Genomic DNA, 16,765 nt, shown 5'->3' on the forward strand with positions numbered 1-16,765 from the left:
TTTTTTTTGGATGTTTTGGTACTGGGAGGGAAAGGCTAATTGGGTATTTTAGAAATTTTGAACTTCCTCCTGGGAGTTCTCACTCAGGCTGAGGCTCAGCTCGATCAGGCTCAGGTGGCGGCTGTTATTAACCACCGTAATCACTCGGGGAACACAGCGTTGCACTGGGCAGCGTTGAACACGCATTTGGAGTGCGTGAAGGCGCTTGTTGGGGCGGGTGCTGATATCTCCATTACGAATGATGCTGGGTTAGACCCTGTGTTCCTCGCTGAGCGAGCTGATTGGTCAACCGAGGAGCAGGGTGAGGAGCAGGATGAGGCTGAGGCTGAAGTAGAGGCAGAGGCACAGGAGGGTGAAGGCGATGCTGGGAAAATGTCCAAGGGGAGACAGGTTGTGGAGTGGTTGTTGAGTTCGGAGAAGGGTAGTGAGTTGGAAAGCGGTGCTGGGGAGAATGCTCCTGCTGCTGCGGAGGGATCGATGCAATGATTTACGCTTTTATGGACGTCTATAGATGTGTGGGAACTGGATAGAAAAGTTCTTGTTTTTTACCATTTCATTCAGTGATATTCGTACATTCGTCCCTCATTTGCTCGGCTTGCCATACCCCATCCTGTCTATCGTTCAGTTCCCTTAACTGGTTGGGGCTTGTTTGGAGGTAGGCTGGGGTGTCTTTCCACTGCTAATTTCTCGAACTTTCATGTCTAGTCCGACTCGGAAACGCCGGTTGCGCCAAGTAACAGTTACGCCACCGTAGAAGGCCCAGATCCATATGGGGAGGGCTAGAAACTCGCGTCCAAGCCACGCCGAGAACCATTGAGCGAATGTTCGTCTAGTCAAATGGCGAGAGGGAGGCCGTGCAAAAGATGGTGTATCCTCATCGAGCTCAACCGATTTGGCAGAATGCAACTTTATATAGAGTGTCCAATCAGTCAGTATCCAGATGGCCAAGCTGAGGAAGAAAAAGGCGAAGAAGGCAGTCCAAGTTGTCATATAAGCTGCACAACAGAACCCTTTTTCCTGTAGAAACTGAGCCAAGGACGTTGTCACTCCCCAGGCGCCGTAACACGAGCAGAGCAAGGACTCTGTGCCCGGCTCGACTAAGGTCGCTAGGAGAACAGTGAACTTGCGGACACGTAGCCAGCGAACCCGGCGCGCAATGTAATCCCCAATACTCATGTTTCCCACAGGCTGGATCGCCAGATCTCCAAAGACCATTCCGTGCTTGCCAAAACGCTCGCCGTTCTCTTTCTCCTCGCGGACGCGGTTCTTCCAGAGTAGGTCTCCGATCAGATGATCCTCGCAAATATTGTCGGAAAAGTAATCGATACCAGGGTTGCGCTTGTGGGGATCGGTAGGGGACGGCATGGTCAGATAGTCGAGGTGCGACCGCCGGAACATATTGGATTTACCCACGATACAGGGTGCGATGAGTACTGTGTTGATTGCGGTGTACATTTTTGCATGAGAAGACGAAAGGAACAATTCTTCTAGGCGGCCTCCACCTGTTGCAAGAGTACCCTGTTCGTGTTTGGAGATAGTCGGCGCGGAGGACACATCGCTGCTTGGATCTGCATCGCCGTTGGTATAAGATTCCACCAGGGCATTCTGCTCTTCTGTTAAACTGGCACCGCTAGTGACGTCCACGACGAGCGGCAAGTGATGTACAAATTTGTACTTTTTGCCTGAGGTAGCACCAAGTCCGCAAAGCCGGTCGACCATCCTCCCACAGACACCTTTGCCTACCCAAACATTGCAATCTATGATCCAGACGATATCACCTTTGGCCTCTCTATAAGCCCGACTCATGTTCCGAATTTTCGGATTTGGTCCCAGGTCGTAGATACGTTCCCCATCTGGCTGGAGCAAAGGATCCTCTTCCTCTATAAAAATGCGTGCACCGGCGTGTGGGAAATCGGATACAAGCTTTTGCAGGGTTGGGTAGCCAGGGTCGTTTCGAGATGCGACACAAAAATAGACGCTAAGTTTGTCGGCTGGATAATCCTGACGGAAGGTCGAAGCCAGACAGTCATACAGATTCGGCTCGAGACCTTTGACGGGCCGGATTGCGGTGACATGGGGAGCGTCGGAGGCTGTCGCGGAGTGGGATTTCCGGGGTCTTTGGAGAAAGTATCGCCATCTGTTTGAAACCGCATTAGTTTTGTGTCACAGCAAGCATATATTCAAATATACACCCAATAGAAAATAGAACACAAGTCAGAAGAGGGAATCAAAGGCGGAATAGAAAGCTTTACATTTGAAAGTACCCCAGATAACAAACCAAGACCACGGTTGCATACCAGATCAGACACCCCCAACCCACGATCACAGACCACCGGAGCCCGCCATTGCTAATGGTCGGTCCAAAATCGAGGGAAATCGAACGCGATTGAAGCTTTAGCATAGGCGGATATCGACGCGGTAAGACTATACGGTTGGCAAAAAAGACGTAGTCAACGTCGCAACAACATTCTATGGACGGGAAGTCGGGGAAGTGAAGTGCGGAGAGCAATTGCGGTCAGTTGACTCGTTGTAGGAGGCCTTAACACTCGACGATGTTTCAACGTTCAACCTTTGCTTTTTTTTTTCTAGTGGCTGCCACGCAACAGCCGAACTGGGAAAAGGCATGAACTAAATTAGTTCCGTGGTTGTTCCATTCGGATGCAGCGGACGCCGTCCATTATATGGGTCGGTTCATCTTGCGGTGGATTCCTGTAATTTCACCCCTCCCGTGGAGCCGCGTCGAACGAGTTCTCTCTTATTTCGAGTTCGTTTTTACATAGGATACCAAGCCCGATATGCTTGTGAGAAATTAGGGAAGATATTCGGAGGAATAATCAAAATTAACACGAAACCAAAACTATATTTACACGCTTCAAGGGATCGAATCGATCACTTCTGGTATTTAGTCCATGTGGCCCGTTCGTCATTTATCGGTTCCACGGATCTAAATGGCCCAGATAGCGATAGATCTAAGAATAGTATCAACAACAACAACAAGAAGAAGAAGAAGAAGACAAATGCCCAAAGACAAATCACTGTTTTGAATATACCTTTTAATGCCCTGTTTTCCCAAATAGAAGACCCCAAATCGCTGAATGTCCTTTAATTCCGTTTACAACTCCAACCAATGCGAGAAGCATCTGTTGTCTGATCTAAGCCTTCTTCTTCTTCCGGATCAAGTTTGCTTGAAGCACATTGACTCCAGGCGATGTATTCGTCCCTGTTGTACTAGTCTCTGCTGTCGCCGCACTTGAGACTGTACCGTCCCCCTCTCGCCCTTCATTTTGTGCTGTTGTTGCTTGGCTCTGCTCATCTTTCTTTCGCTTTCGAACCAATCCAGTGTTGATGATGTTTGTTGTTGGAGCAGCTTTATCGACAGATTCCCCAGACGTGCTCCTTCCTGTGACCTGCTGACCGACCCAAAGCTGGTCCACGATTGATGCGACTTTCTCACTCCACGCCTTAGTGCTGGCTATAGAAACCTCTTGGTTGTAGAAGTCTTGCTCAAGTAGGAAATTGATCGCGGTTTTGTAATCTTCTTCACTCATAACAGCGTGACCGCGGCCTGCTTCTGGCCAGTAGAATGCGTTCAGGTCTGTGTTCGGCTGTATTGTGGGATGAAACTCAGAAGACAAGCTGTCCGTCTGGGAAGATGGGTCTTGCACAGGACCACCTGACGTTGCCTCTGCTATAGAATCTTTGGCGGCGTCTGAAGACTGGGAATTAAAAGAAATAGGCACTTCTGGCCTGGTAGGTTTTGAATCCACCTTGTCAGATCCCGGGACGGTCGTTGTCGAGGAATCCTTTGCTTTCTCTTTGAAAACAGGTCTAGAGCTTGTCATTTGAACTGAATTGACAAGACCTGGAGGATTAATAACAAGCCACAAGAATCCGACCAGTCGTCCAGCAGAACACTCCTGCCGGAAAGACATCATCTCCCAGAACTGGTCTAGGGATTTGACGCTCCTCCACTGCCCAGCGCCCTCCTTCGAGCCCGCAATCTCCGATTGTTGCGGGAGCTCATCGTCCAGGTCAAGCAGAAAGCGCGTTTTTGGATCATCTGGAAAACGAGGAATTAAGCAGCGTGGAGGCGCTTTGGTGTTATCGCACAGCTGATGAAGCGGGTAGTTGTTCAGCCACCTGGGGCGTTCTTTATCATCTGACTTTGCGGCACCAGGAAAGAAACCTCGAGTTTCAAATTTGTCGCATCCTGGGACAATCAAGAATGCTGTTGCAGAGCTTTTAGCGGATTCCATGGCACGGTCAAGGAGACCTTTCTCGTGGGATCCTGATTCCGGCTCATACTCGCGCAATATGGGGTCGACAACGCGACACCACCATTTAATCAGGCCCCTATCGTCGAGAACATGCTTTCCTGAATTTTCGATGCTGCCGGGGAACAGATACTGATTCTGAGCCCGAGCGAACAATGACACCACTTGCCGAACGCCCGGCCGTTGATGCGTCTGCACCAGGAAAGACAGGAAGCCATTAGAGATGCGCCTGATGAGCGAAACTTTCGGTGCATCCTTCAGTAAATGCAGGAATCCAGTAGAATCGGCCTTGGAGACGAAAACAGTCGTTAAATGCGCTGTGCTGTAGACCAGAACTTCGATTCCAAAGACGATAATCTCAGGTCCATCATGCTCGACGGCATTCACGGAGACGGTTAGAAAATGGTTTTCACAAAACGTCGACTCGGGCTCTTCGCCTGGAGGAGGCGCAAAGAGCGCTGTGCATGGGGTAGGGGCTGACGAGATATGGCGAATGGTGACCTTGACACCGGTGGGGAGCACCTTAGCCAAGAGATCTCCCAGATCAACATCGACCTTAGACATCGGGTCTGTTGAGAACTAGACTGTAAGCTTCATATAAAGACAGGGATCTGAATTAATAGTCGCGCGTTATTTTTCCTATTCATCTCTTTGCTTTCCCCTTTCATGATCTATTTTTCCTTTGGTCCAGAAGCCTCACGGACGGTCACGTGCAGCGGACTGGCCCTTTTTCAGCTGATCGTCAGGGAAACTGTTTACTTTTTCGTCACATCTTGATAAGATAGTGAGATTCTATCATGTACTCCCGTTCCATGACGCTTTACCAGCCACCCGCAGTCGTAATGGCCGAATTTCTATTTGAGGACTACGATGACGATCGCCATTGAAACCACTTTATGTCCGATGTACTCTCAATTTCTAGTCTGGATGGCATAACATGTGGAGATGCATATAATGTACAATTAGAAGTAAGCCGCAACAGCATCCAGGTCATCAGCATTCAACAAAGCCACACCTTCCTGGAGAAGCGTCCGCCATACAGCATTACGAGTCCGGATCGGATAATAAGGGGTCTCCCAGTATCTAGCTCCAATCCCCCTCTCCTTTGCAGTACTGATCTGGGATCGAAGGGTAGCTAGCTGTTTGTCGCTCAGAACAGCCTCATCCTCACTATATGTGACTGAGCCCACAGCCTCTTGGAAGCTAGTTGATGCAATAGGAGAGATTAGGGACGTGATCTCAGGGCTTTCCTCTAGCGCATCTAGATGAGCATCGAAGAAGTAGTCGCGATTAGCAACCGGTCCAACCATATCAAAAGGTGTATTGCCTGTCCCGATGACAGTTATGGGACCATTAGTCATCGTCTTGTTGTCTTTCAGTGTGGTAAGATAGCCCTCTCTGCGGAGTGGCTCTAACGCAGAAATAACAGCTTCGAATGTTTCTTGTCCTGACGTTTTTACATCGACAAAAAAGTACAGGGTTTGCGAAGTAGTAGTGTCAAAGACGCCGCTAGTACAATGTTAATACCCACAAGCATGGGAAATAGCAAGGCCACTTCATCAAACTCACTTTTTCGTGGGTGAAGTCACAAAACGGGTTTGGGGATTTTGGCGTTTTAGCACATCTAACATTGGATTGACATAGAGGGACTCAAAAGTTCGCTCCTCAGTCAAGGAGGATTCATCGTGCCCGACCTGTGGGCATCAGTGGGCGTCACTCATGTAGAGCTAGGTATCAATCATAGAACTAACATAAAGTGTACCGTTGTAAAGCCATACATCAGCTTCTGTTGAAACACAGCCCTTGGAGAGACCTAAATGATGTTAGTCTTGCTTCCTCTAGGGAATTTAGATTGACCGTACCAGTGTAGAAGGGAATATCTCTCCAGTAATCACTGCCATGATTTGGTTAGTAATTACTTATATTATAGCAATGAGAAATAGAAAGAACGAATAAAAGGGCTGTGACCTACTTGTGGGAGTGGACAGGTATCTGAAGTAGTCGGAATAGACTTGATCAGCAAGTTTCCAAACATCTCGATCATACCCCCTGACAAAATATCTCTCCATAGCAGCGTAATTTAACATGAACTTACAGGCATTATACCCCTGGTAAAATCAGTAGGGTATCCATATTCATTGCCACCATGTGTGTTCTTCAGTACGCTCTGAAGCTCAGTCGAAAATCCAGCAGCCAGTCCCGGGGATATGAGCGCTGCGGATGCTGCGACAAGGGATGGCAGGGAAATCATGTTCATCTGCAGGCAGCTCTCTCTAGGCTAATAGAAGGAATCAAGAAAAGGCAAAAATAAGCAAACAACTTCCAGAAAATGTACCAGATGGCTTATAGGTAGGACATGAAGGTTTACACGCGTTGCTCAATAAATGTTTACTCGGAGTAAGTCGTCCGACGTGGTGGGAAATGGTCCGCAGCCAATCACAACCTCACGTGGCCAACATACACCCCAACCCTCAAATGAAACGACAGCAATTTTGAACAAGAATATCAATGATATTTACGGATTCATGGTCAGACATTGATTCCAAACTCATCTCTTCCCCTGCAGTTCGGAACAATGGTCCTGGCACTACAATTGAGTTATGGCTTACCAAGAAAATATAGGTAGAAAGGCAGTCTTCCAAACCATGACGCAAGAAAAAGAAAAAGGAAAGACTAAGCAGAAGGATATAATATTGAAGAGACTAGCACTTCTATATACCCAATGGGTGTTCATAAGAAAACATGTTTTATTGCAAACGCCACCAAGGTATCATTAAGGATGAACATGAATAAGATCATTGGAAAACAAGCTCAGCTCTTTATAATAACGTGACGACACTGATTCAACCTGCTAGAAAAACACAAGAGTGTTGAGAAACACCATATCAGACCTCCCGAACAGATGGAGCCCTGGAACTGTTCTGAGAATCCTGTGTGCTTGCCCTCCGGAGGCTCAGGTTCCCAATTCGTTGAACCAGGTTACTACCAACAGCGTCCACAGCGCCCTTTGGAGCAAGTAACGTGGGTCCTTGTGCTGCAGCCTCTTGGACCTTGAACAGTTTGATGCCGGTTCCATTCCACACTCCAACGGTACCCGGCGTGGCGCCCGAAGCGGAGCCAACGACCATCTCGCTCGAGAAGATGAATCCCCACAGTAAGGATTCATACCAGCCATGGAAAGGGCTGACCATTCAAAGGAATGTACACGGGTGGGAGGGGGCTCTGAAATGATACTTTGGATCATTGGTTCTTCCGCAAATGAGGGAAGATTCGTGATTAGAGTTCGGGCTTCTTGGCTAGAAGTGCTTTGTAAAGCGGATTCAGGGATGTGGGGCATAATGGCTGAAATGATAGTAAGAATAGTATGGAGTGGTAGGTCTGGGAGCCAGGACTCAAGCTGAACATTCTGCCGTTAGTAGGCTGAGCGATGTGCGGGAAACGGAAGATTGCTTACCCAAGCTACAGTTGGCGTGAAACCATTGGGGGCCGTTGGGAAGGCTGCCGACATACTACTCTGACTGGTCATACTATTTTGCCTAGAAAAGGATGGCTGTCCAGCAGGCATTTTACCCCGTGCTTTTTCGGACATCCCCCGTAGCTGTAGTGGTACGCTTTCATCGACAGCAGATGAAATCGAAGGTCTACGAGAACTTTGAACAGACGGAGACGACTGCGCTGGCGTCTTCTGCTCTTCTCGCTCGTCATCTGAATCGTCCCCACCAATTGCGAACGGACTGTGTTCTTCGGGAATGCGACCCAATGGTGACCGCGCGCCAGAAGCTGTGTGAGGATCATCTTCAGACGCCGACAGAACCGGGCTGGAAACAAAATCGCCTTCGGACTTTCGTCTCTCATTTTGGCGTTCTATCTCCTGCTGTCCACTCTCGAGCGTAAATTCCCGAACTGCCTCAAAACGTCTCCTGTGCTTAAGAATAGCGTACACCAGGAATGAATTTTCTGCCAAGGTTAGCAACTTTTTGTGGAGTGAAGCAGCGATGATACCACATACTGGTAAATTGATGTTCGAGAAGCGCGTTGATCGACTCAAGTACTGAGGAAAGAAGGGCATGATTCGTCTCGTTAGCCAGGAGGAAGCTGGGGGCAGACATTGATGAGAAGAGCTGCAGAAGTTTGGAGCATGCAGCTGGGGACAGATTTTCGATGTATGCAGCTATGTTATTGATGATTGCTAGAAGCGCGGGGTAGACAGCGGTTAATTTTCCTTTGCTTCCGGTGATCAGAGTATGAATGGACTGCTTGATGTCAGTTTAACAAGTCAATCTGAAGAATAGAAATTGACATACCATGATCAAGTAATCAGCATATGATCCCTTGAAACCAGGAATACGGATGCTCTGTGGAAGCGTCTCTTGAGCTTCGAATTTCTTGTTCAGACTCTTCCCGAAATTGGGCTCGACGCTCATGGTCTGTGTAATGAAAATACACATCCTGACCACGCCTTGCTGTGAAGGGTCGGATTTGTATACAATAGCATAGAAGATACAAAGAATGACGAAGTCGTGCGAGCGATTAGAGTCGATGATGAATGATCTGAATCGCTTATTGCATTGTAAAGCTTCCCAGAAGAGCATCATCATCTCTGGTGCCCATTTGACAGTTTTTTGACTACCAGGAAGGTAGGAATTTGTTGCCTGCATCTAGCAACCGTGGTTTAAGCAGAAAGAAATACTCAAAGGAGGTGGTTAAGACATACTGGTTGATTTAAGATTCTGGTCATGCCATCAACTAGAAATTGGAAATCCTGCGGCCTATGTAGCCTTCCGAAGTAATGGCGGTAGTAATTCTTTGGCGGAGCTCCGCGCCCATCTTCTGGGATTGGATATAAGAGAAGCACCAAAAGAAACTGCAAGCAATATATAACTAATATTTGCTTAGGATCTTTCCAGACAACATGGTCATAGGGCACCCTCCAGGAAGCGGGATTATATTTTATGGCCTAGGAGTGTCAGTAAAGCTCTATACGTAGACATTAACGCGGAAGGTTACACGTACTGTATTCAGTAACGAACAAAGTAGTGTCAGAACGGCCTGCTTATCAGGACATGTTGCAATGTATGTAATGGCTTTGACACCCTGTACTGGTAACAAACCTGCCAGAAGGTCAGTTGAGACCATCATTGATCAAAGTTGACGGTACTTACCTGAGGGCATGTACATGGCCTTTCCCGTTAAGGTAAGTAATAGCCGAATGATCTCACAGCGGTTGTTTTCCAGCTCTTTGTTCGAGCCCATGGATGTGTTGCAACCAACACCGCTCTGCCATATGGAGTAGGACACTTTGCTTTTGGCCGTCGGGAGCTTTGGGATGGTGAAGTCTGTGTAGAAGAGAAGATCCACAAGTGTATCAATTAATTCCTCAGCCAAAGGCTTCACCTCTTCATAATCATTGGGCCCTGGCGACGCTCGTGGTTCTTCAGTTTGTGCCTCGTCAAAGAGTATCTCGGCTGCCACTTGTGCTTCTCGTGTCTTCTTCCTCCGGCGACCCCAAAAGAATTTCTCTTCCCAGTCTTCTAGGTGCTCGGCTTCGTAAACGAAAGGGAGGATACGGGTCAAGATGCGAATACAGTTAAGGGCGTCACGGTCGGGAGCAAGCTCAGGGTCCGGAAACGAGGGATGGTTCTTTAATATACTGAGACGCGATGTTACAGAGAGCAATAGCGTTTCGAAGTTGGATAGTGCGTTATCGCGAGTCCGTCGTATGTCGGCGGGGGTGAATAAACTGAAGACATCTTCGGTTGACTCTGGGAGCTCCCAGAACTACAGTCAATAGTCAGAGATACCAAAGAACCCCCACATCAGTAAAAGAGATGGAAAACGAACTCTGGCCCAGTACGGATCGTCCGCAGGAATGTCCTTCTCCTCTGAGAGACGGAAGATTCCCTGCTTGAAGACCAGCTTTGACTCCGAAGCTCCCATTGTGAAGCCACCGCTTATGTTTCACGGAAATGTCGGCCTCATGCAGTCACGAACAGTGATAAGCTAAATTCAGTGTTGAATGTGACGCTTTTAGGAAACAGTGCTTTGGAAATTACTCCAATCGATGAGTGCCGCGTGTGGATGAACGTCAATGGAGGTAGTTGGCATTCTTGGGTCAATCATTGGCATAAAGCGGGAACTAGAACTTGGTACTAGACCCGCGGAGACTCGGACATCAGAACTGGGGAACGTGGGAAAAAGCTGCCTAGTTGCGCATTGTGCGGTCGGTCGGTCCATGCTTATTTTCATCAGCTAATTTTTATTTCCGAGAATCTCCAATGTGTCATACATATACAATTCCTGTCTAAAAAAGAAATATTCCTATAAAATATAATGCCTAAAATGCACATTGAAAAGTCGATCTTTTCATAAAAGGACATAGCGCTTGCTGAACGCCCTTCAGAACATATGAATATATCATTGTCTCCACCCTAATGCACCGAACACCAACAAAAGTAATTCAAAGACTACCATTGCTCGCTGACAGCCGCCTGCTCCGCTCATACAGCCACTTGTTGCTCAGACCAAGATTCACGCGTTTCCCCCCTACTGGCGACGGAGTCGCAGGACCCGTACTCGATCCGAAGCTTGATTCGCGGAAGGTTGACTCACGAAAAGGTGAGCTTCTCCCTAGAGGTGATGGAGAGCCGAAACTGGGTCTCCGTCCATTTTCTCTTCCTCCATTTGAAACAGCCTTGTGGAGCAATGGACTAGTAGAAGGCGAGAACAAGGCGCCCGACGATACCTTACGCCCAGAAGCACTGGCGCTGGTCGACAAAGGCGATGCACTTCTGCTGGCCGGGCTTGCTGTCCGCGACCCAGAAAGGCGATATTTGGGTGGAGTGATGTATGTGGATCCCGGCGTCGGCGGTGCTGTAGCAGATGGATCGAGCCCTAAGAGGGCGCGTTGTGTAGGGGTGAGTGGGATATCGGAGAGGTTGTCCTTTGGGCGAATGAGAGGGTATAGTGCCACAAGGATATTGAGAACGAAGATAAGTTGTAACACATGCAGGGAGAGATCAGGATATGTAGAATACTGGCTGGACTTTTCGAGTCGCAGAGAGCTGCAGTGGGATTATTAGTCTGTGCGTCACAATCGACCTCACTGTCGCTACTCACTAGGATTTGAAGGTGTTGCCAAAGATCCAGGTTGCTAATAAAGCAGCACCATTCCACAGAACTCTTTTGATATTACTATCCCCAAATGTTCCAGCATTCTGTCGCCGGACTATTTCATTCAACTGCGGATGGCGCCATTTTCCTGGTGTCCGGGACTCGTCTGAAGTAGGTGCAGGTGAAGGTGCTGCCCTAGGGGTAGATGGGGCGGATAAGGAAGCCATTGATGTGTACGAAAACGTAAAAGTACAAACAAAGGGGAAAAGAGATAGCCTGCACAGGTGTGAGTACGACTTTCTCAGTATGGCGCAAAGAGGTCCAGAGAACTTACCTTGAATTGGGGGTGTTGAAACTTACCTAACTTACCTGTGAGACGCTGTCCTAGAAAAAAGTCACCTGAGCATTTGTGTATGAATTTTCGGCCTCGAGTAATTATACGACTTCAAAAAGAGTCACAACCATATTGTGGTGGGCAGCGCGACTAGGTCTTCAAATGCTGTGGTGGGACAGTGCTTGTTTTGATGATCGGTGCGTCCTGCTCACTGGCAACCACTGTCACAAGCGCCTTTGACGCGGAGTTTTTCAGGTAGCTCGGTAACCTTGAATTGTTAAACGCCGGACCCGCGAGTTGTCTCCACATCTACCCTCAGCTGAGGTCACGTCACCATCTCGCTGCAGCCTGGAACCCTTACTACGGAAATAAGGAAACAATCGGACCTTCACCCTCTTGTACATCTCGCATCCTACATGACGACGCATTGTCGGGCATAAGTAAACCCAAAATGGCTTCGGAAACGTCGCTAGTGGCCAAGCTAGATACATTGGTCGCTGACGTCCTGGCTGACTGGAACATATACACGACTCTCATCGCAGGGACTATTGTCACCTTTCTTATTTATTCTTTCGCTACGTCCAAGGAGCCAGACATTCACCCATTCTTGCTCGCTCGCCAGTCAACAGCCTTCCCTGTCCGCCAGCCTGGCGAATCTGCCGCCTACCGCAGTCTTGAGACCCCACACGGCTTCCCCCTTCGGTCCGGGCTGAACGTCAAAGACCCCGGAGCACCGAAATGGACCGCTGGACGGAAAGGTGACTTGCGCGATGTCTGGAAAACTGCCGTTCGCGGAGCTGCAGAGGACGGCAAGTTATCTGGCAAACAGGGAAAGATCTATACTGTGCTCGGAAGAAGGGCGATAGAGCACTCGTTGGAACAAGTAACGCAAGAGATCAATGTCATCGGGTCTCGCCTGCAGTACTCCAAGGCTAAAACAGTTGCTGTCTGTCTTACAGACTCGGTTGAGCTTTTGGCCTCAATATTCGGTTAGAGCTCCTCGACCTGCTTGTGCCCTATGACAGCTTACTGACAGAAGCTTCGATACACAGCCGGTGCTTTCTATGGGTTTAAGATCATCCTTATTCCTCACAACCTTGACCCTAATGACCTATCTACCCTCCTGCAGAAATCTCAGGCAGATGTATTGATTGCGGAGGCGGGCGCGCTTGATTTGTCTCTTGTGGCGAAGAGTAACGAGCAACTTTCTCAGGTCATCTGGGTTGCGAAGCTTGGTAGTAGGCATATGGACTGGAATGATGTGCCGGGTGATGTCAAAGGTACTCTGGATGTTGCTGTCTGGCATGAGATAGTAGAAGAGAAGAAGGACTTGGCTGGGCTTGATGTTCCCAGCTGGGAGCCGAACAGCCCCTCACCATCCCTTAGTACGGTTTGGCCATCCGCCTCAGGAGCAGGCGAGTTCATCGAGTATCAACCAGAGGTAGGATTTCCGTTATTGTACTGGTTCAAGGCTGACGGTGTGACAGAATTTGATCTCTGCCATCGCTGGATTGACTTATTCATTGCCTCGTAATGAGCGGTTGAGCCCGAGTGATCTGGTGCTTTCGACTGATTCCCTTTCTCGCTCCTATCCGTTGTGCCAGGTAATGGCCGCTCTGTACTCAAATGCCTCCGTTGCAGTGAACTCTGTCGCTGGGGAAGGTGTCGACTTCGCTTTAGCAACTGTTGGAGTATCTCCAACTGTGGTTATTACCTCGTCTCGCACAATGTCCGACTACCATAACAGGTTCATGGAGCCACATTCTGGTATCGTCTCTTCCCTGGCTCGTTGGTTCGATGTGAGGAAACTAGATGCTGGAGTCATGCCTTCTCATGGCATGTTCAGCCAGGTTGCCAATATTGGACCGATGGCGGAACTCTCACTCGACAATCTTCGCCTCTTATGTATCTCGCACCGTGCGGACGCTGATCCCAAAGTTCGCCTTACCTCCGGACAGTTAACGGATTTGAAGATCTTTACTGGGGCTCGTGTGGTCTACGCCTTGACTGGTCCTGGCGTGGCGGGTGCTGTCACTCAAACGAATGTGTTCGACTACAGGCGCTATCAGGGCCAGAGTCACTTCGGAGCTCCTTTAAGTAGCGTTGAAATTGTTCTCACTGGTGTTTCTGAAGACAAGGAAAATGAGGGACAGGTACGTGATTCTGTTATAATGGACTTGCGCTACGTCTTTTCTTGCTTAGCTAACGTTTGCCCAACAGATTACTGTTTCTGGCCCTGCCGTTGTCTCTGGGAAAACCAAGCTGTCGGCGCAAGGCCGCATCCGTGACGACAACACATTAGAGTTGTGCTAAATCACGTATGTGCGCAACAACATTTGCTCGTTTTTTAGCGTTGACCTCGCGGCTACATGACTCATGTTACCGGCTCGTTTATTTTGCGGCTTTTGAATGGAACATCAAATTGCCTCTATCCATGTTGATGCTAAAGTACCCCAAACATGTCAGGCGCAGCGGTATATTTTATCCAAGGAGAAAATAGCCCATTTTTAGATTGAGATAACATACAGCTCCAAATGATTCTAAGTGGTAATATACAGTTCATAGACAATGTGTAGAAAGAAACATGGGCTTAACCCTGATGCAAAAGTTGACTCTGCTGAAGACCCAACGTTGGCCGTTGTACAGCTTTCTCCGGTGCAGCCTTCTTCTGGTTCGCAATCAAAGTCCCTAGCTCATTCACGCGTGTCTTCAGGCCCGGGGCGACAGACTTATCATTTGAAATGCCGTTGACCTTGAGGGCCAGCTTCATACCATTGTAAATGGGCACGATCTCTTGCAACACGTGGTCAACATCGTGCCAATTCTTAGCGTCACGACCGAAGTTACCAAGCGACCAGCTGCCCAGGAGACGTTGAGCATAAGAACGGACCAGGCCACCTTCATCATTGCCGCCAAGCTCGTTAACAGCACGAGCAGCGCTGAGCTCAAGCAGGGTACCGATGACAAATGGCTTCCTCTTAGGATCGAGCTCCAGGTTATGTTCGATGTGTTCGGGGGCTTCCATCAGGGAGACAAACTGCTTCGCCAATGTGAGAGCCTTCGACACCTCTGGATCCTTGAACTCCCCTCTTTGGGCCTTGCGGTGAAGTTCGAAGAAGATGCGCTGTACAATGTCCACATTGCTGAGACGGAGACCAGTCTTCTCGCTCTGCTTCGCGGCTTCAAGAATAATACCAAGAGCATCAGCCTGGCCAGCCCGGCGCACCAACCACTCCCAACGGTCGGACTTAATGACACGATGTGACATCCGTAATCCGGACAAGAAAGGGATTAGGTTCTGCCAATCCTTTGTCGTCTGCATGAGTGTGATAACGTCCACGATCTCCTTCTTCGTTGGCCTTGATTGCGGGTCCATGGGGCGGAGCAGGAACGGCTCTTCATCTTCGCCGACGGATACGCTGACGGGTTCTTCCTCTAGACGATCGGCATACTTCTGACGAAACATTAACCTCCTTTGCTGCGTTCCTAGTCCGAACGGTATGAAGAGTTCTTCGCGGAAACGATTGAGGGCCTGGTCCAGCTCGGCGGAGGAAGTCGGGGAAAAGGTCGGGATGGCTGCATAATAGATGTTAATTTGACAGCAACAAAGGAAGGCCAGCGAGAAATCGCACCATTTTTCGAGGAATAGCAACGTTTCTGTGTGAGTGTGCCAATGGATTGACGGAGGGTGCTGGAACTTTGGCCGCGCAAGAGCCTTCCAATGGCGTTTTGCGCCATTTTACTGAAAGTATAGGGGGTTCAGGCGTATTTGAACGCGATAGACTTTCCTTAACGACCCACTAGACAAGAGCAAACCCCGCCTGTACAAAATTGAAGATTAGATCAACACAATGTGAAGCGCAAGCTGGTCCGCGATGGCAGAAAAGTTCCCGGAGTCGAGTTCTGGACGCTGACCCAAACAGGCAATTCGAGGCTTGGCGGAAATTCTGCCGGTCCGCAAACTTCACGCTCGGAGGTCCATCTGTTTCTCGCATCTTTCTCTTTGCCAGCTGCTCAGCGCACCACAATCCTCGCAGCCATGGCGACCTTTTCACCAATCCTGCGGCAGCTGGGCTGCTTAAGGTCTATCGCGAAGCCCCAGTCATTGGTGTCGCCCCAAATCGCACGCCGATCCATCACGACTGCGTACACTCCGAAACAAGAGCCCGTGCCTCTTCCGAACAAATTGCCCAAGTCGTTCCTTTCTCAAATACCTCCTCGCCATCAGCCCACCAATGGTATTCCTTGCGCCTTTTAATCTACCCCCGAGGGTGCTGTCAGATAGCTAATGTACCCCTGAACAGGCCGCAAGAAGCTCAAAGTCTACCCTGCTCCGCCTTCAAGCCGCTCGGTTTGCAAAGACCCCGTGGCAGCAGTGACCGAATCTCAATTTGCAGCTCTTGATCCAACCGGTGAACGCAAAGCACTTTTCGACTACAGAAGAAACCCACGCAGTGTGAAGGTCGGCGACATTCTGCGCGTGACCTTCAAGAACGGGGACCCATTCTCCGGAGTCTGTCTTAGCATTCGTCTTCGCGGCATTGACACTACGTTCTTGCTTCGCAATGAGCTTACCAGGGTCGGTGTTGAGATGTGGGTGAAGGTTTTCAGTCCCAACGTTGAGAGCGTGGAAATTGTACAGAGGACAGAGAAGAGGAAGAGAAGAGCCAGGTTGTACTACATGAGGTGCGTATATGGCTTATTATTGGTGGTTTTGTGTGTTCTCTCCGTGCTTGATTTGGCTAACATGTCTTGTTTCACCCCACAGACAACCCAGACACGATATGCGCAGCGTTGAGAATATCGTTTCGAACTACCTCCGACAGAAGTCTGCCCTTTCCGGCCAGAGAGGACAGGGAGGACGCGGCCGTGGACAGAAACGGCGCCGTTAAAGGGCCGCTGCTCATTTGGGGTTTTGCATTTGGCGACTGTATTATTACTTGTATATGGCCATTGACGTTTACTGATTTATTATTTCTTGTAACCTTGGATAGAGATCAATATAGGGTATGTTCTTGGAAGAAACTAGAATTCATAAAAGAACCAC

The 16,765-nt window shown here is 49.0% G+C and overlaps 9 protein-coding genes across 9 annotated transcripts; 3 read left to right on the forward strand and 6 right to left on the reverse strand.

Moving 5' to 3' along the window:
- Window positions 1–54: 54 nt before the first annotated feature.
- Window positions 55–486, forward strand: ANOM_006160 (putative ankyrin repeat protein (Yar1); the record flags this gene model as incomplete). Its single annotated transcript, XM_015551417.1, has 1 exon — window positions 55–486. A coding segment is annotated over one exon (429 nt), but the record flags the coding sequence as incomplete, so codon positions are not given.
- Window positions 487–630: 144 nt separating this feature from the next.
- On the reverse strand, window positions 631–2,346 carry ANOM_006161 (putative ceramide glucosyltransferase; the record flags this gene model as incomplete). The annotated part of the gene is made up of 2 exons (XM_015551418.1): window positions 631–2,137; window positions 2,327–2,346. 2 exons carry the CDS (start codon window positions 2,344–2,346, stop codon window positions 631–633), a joined length of 1,527 nt encoding a protein of 508 aa, XP_015405559.1.
- Window positions 2,347–3,152: 806 nt separating this feature from the next.
- On the reverse strand, window positions 3,153–4,838 carry ANOM_006162 (H3 histone acetyltransferase RTT109; the record flags this gene model as incomplete). Its single annotated transcript, XM_015551419.1, has 1 exon — window positions 3,153–4,838. The coding sequence occupies one exon, from the start codon at window positions 4,836–4,838 to the stop codon at window positions 3,153–3,155; it is 1,686 nt and encodes a 561-aa protein (XP_015405556.1).
- A 297-nt stretch (window positions 4,839–5,135) lies between these two features.
- ANOM_006163 (uncharacterized protein) lies at window positions 5,136–6,594 on the reverse strand (the record flags this gene model as incomplete). The annotated part of the gene is made up of 6 exons (XM_015551420.1): window positions 5,136–5,783; window positions 5,844–5,968; window positions 6,026–6,087; window positions 6,137–6,168; window positions 6,247–6,266; window positions 6,370–6,594. Coding segments are annotated over 6 exons (954 nt in total), but the record flags the coding sequence as incomplete, so codon positions are not given.
- A 565-nt stretch (window positions 6,595–7,159) lies between these two features.
- On the reverse strand, window positions 7,160–10,211 carry ANOM_006164 (Hid1 family protein; the record flags this gene model as incomplete). Its single annotated transcript, XM_015551421.1, has 9 exons — window positions 7,160–7,406; window positions 7,463–7,671; window positions 7,729–8,231; window positions 8,284–8,527; window positions 8,579–8,932; window positions 8,989–9,231; window positions 9,288–9,385; window positions 9,437–10,052; window positions 10,116–10,211. 9 exons carry the CDS (start codon window positions 10,209–10,211, stop codon window positions 7,160–7,162), a joined length of 2,610 nt encoding a protein of 869 aa, XP_015405552.1.
- Window positions 10,212–10,637: 426 nt separating this feature from the next.
- On the reverse strand, window positions 10,638–11,611 carry ANOM_006165 (nuclear pore complex component; the record flags this gene model as incomplete). Its single annotated transcript, XM_015551422.1, has 2 exons — window positions 10,638–11,335; window positions 11,391–11,611. The coding sequence occupies 2 exons, from the start codon at window positions 11,609–11,611 to the stop codon at window positions 10,732–10,734; spliced, it is 825 nt and encodes a 274-aa protein (XP_015405555.1). The 3' UTR covers window positions 10,638–10,731.
- A 432-nt stretch (window positions 11,612–12,043) lies between these two features.
- ANOM_006166 (uncharacterized protein) lies at window positions 12,044–14,248 on the forward strand (the record flags this gene model as incomplete). The annotated part of the gene is made up of 4 exons (XM_015551423.1): window positions 12,044–12,707; window positions 12,771–13,159; window positions 13,206–13,871; window positions 13,939–14,248. Coding segments are annotated over 4 exons (1,812 nt in total), but the record flags the coding sequence as incomplete, so codon positions are not given.
- A 60-nt stretch (window positions 14,249–14,308) lies between these two features.
- Window positions 14,309–15,463, reverse strand: ANOM_006167 (uncharacterized protein; the record flags this gene model as incomplete). Its single annotated transcript, XM_015551424.1, has 2 exons — window positions 15,351–15,463; window positions 14,309–15,294 (listed from the first exon to the last, which is right to left on the reverse strand). The coding sequence occupies exons 1-2, from the start codon at window positions 15,454–15,456 to the stop codon at window positions 14,309–14,311; spliced, it is 1,092 nt and encodes a 363-aa protein (XP_015405554.1). The 5' UTR covers window positions 15,457–15,463.
- Window positions 15,464–15,757: 294 nt separating this feature from the next.
- On the forward strand, window positions 15,758–16,714 carry ANOM_006168 (mitochondrial 54S ribosomal protein bL19m; the record flags this gene model as incomplete). The annotated part of the gene is made up of 3 exons (XM_015551425.1): window positions 15,758–15,956; window positions 16,023–16,404; window positions 16,487–16,714. 3 exons carry the CDS (start codon window positions 15,758–15,760, stop codon window positions 16,608–16,610), a joined length of 705 nt encoding a protein of 234 aa, XP_015405560.1. The 3' UTR covers window positions 16,611–16,714.
- Window positions 16,715–16,765: the final 51 nt, after the last annotated feature.

Source organism: Aspergillus nomiae (assembly GCF_001204775.2).
Source record: "Aspergillus nomiae NRRL 13137 chromosome Unknown contig00196, whole genome shotgun sequence".
NCBI lineage: Eukaryota > Fungi > Ascomycota > Eurotiomycetes > Eurotiales > Aspergillaceae > Aspergillus > Aspergillus nomiae.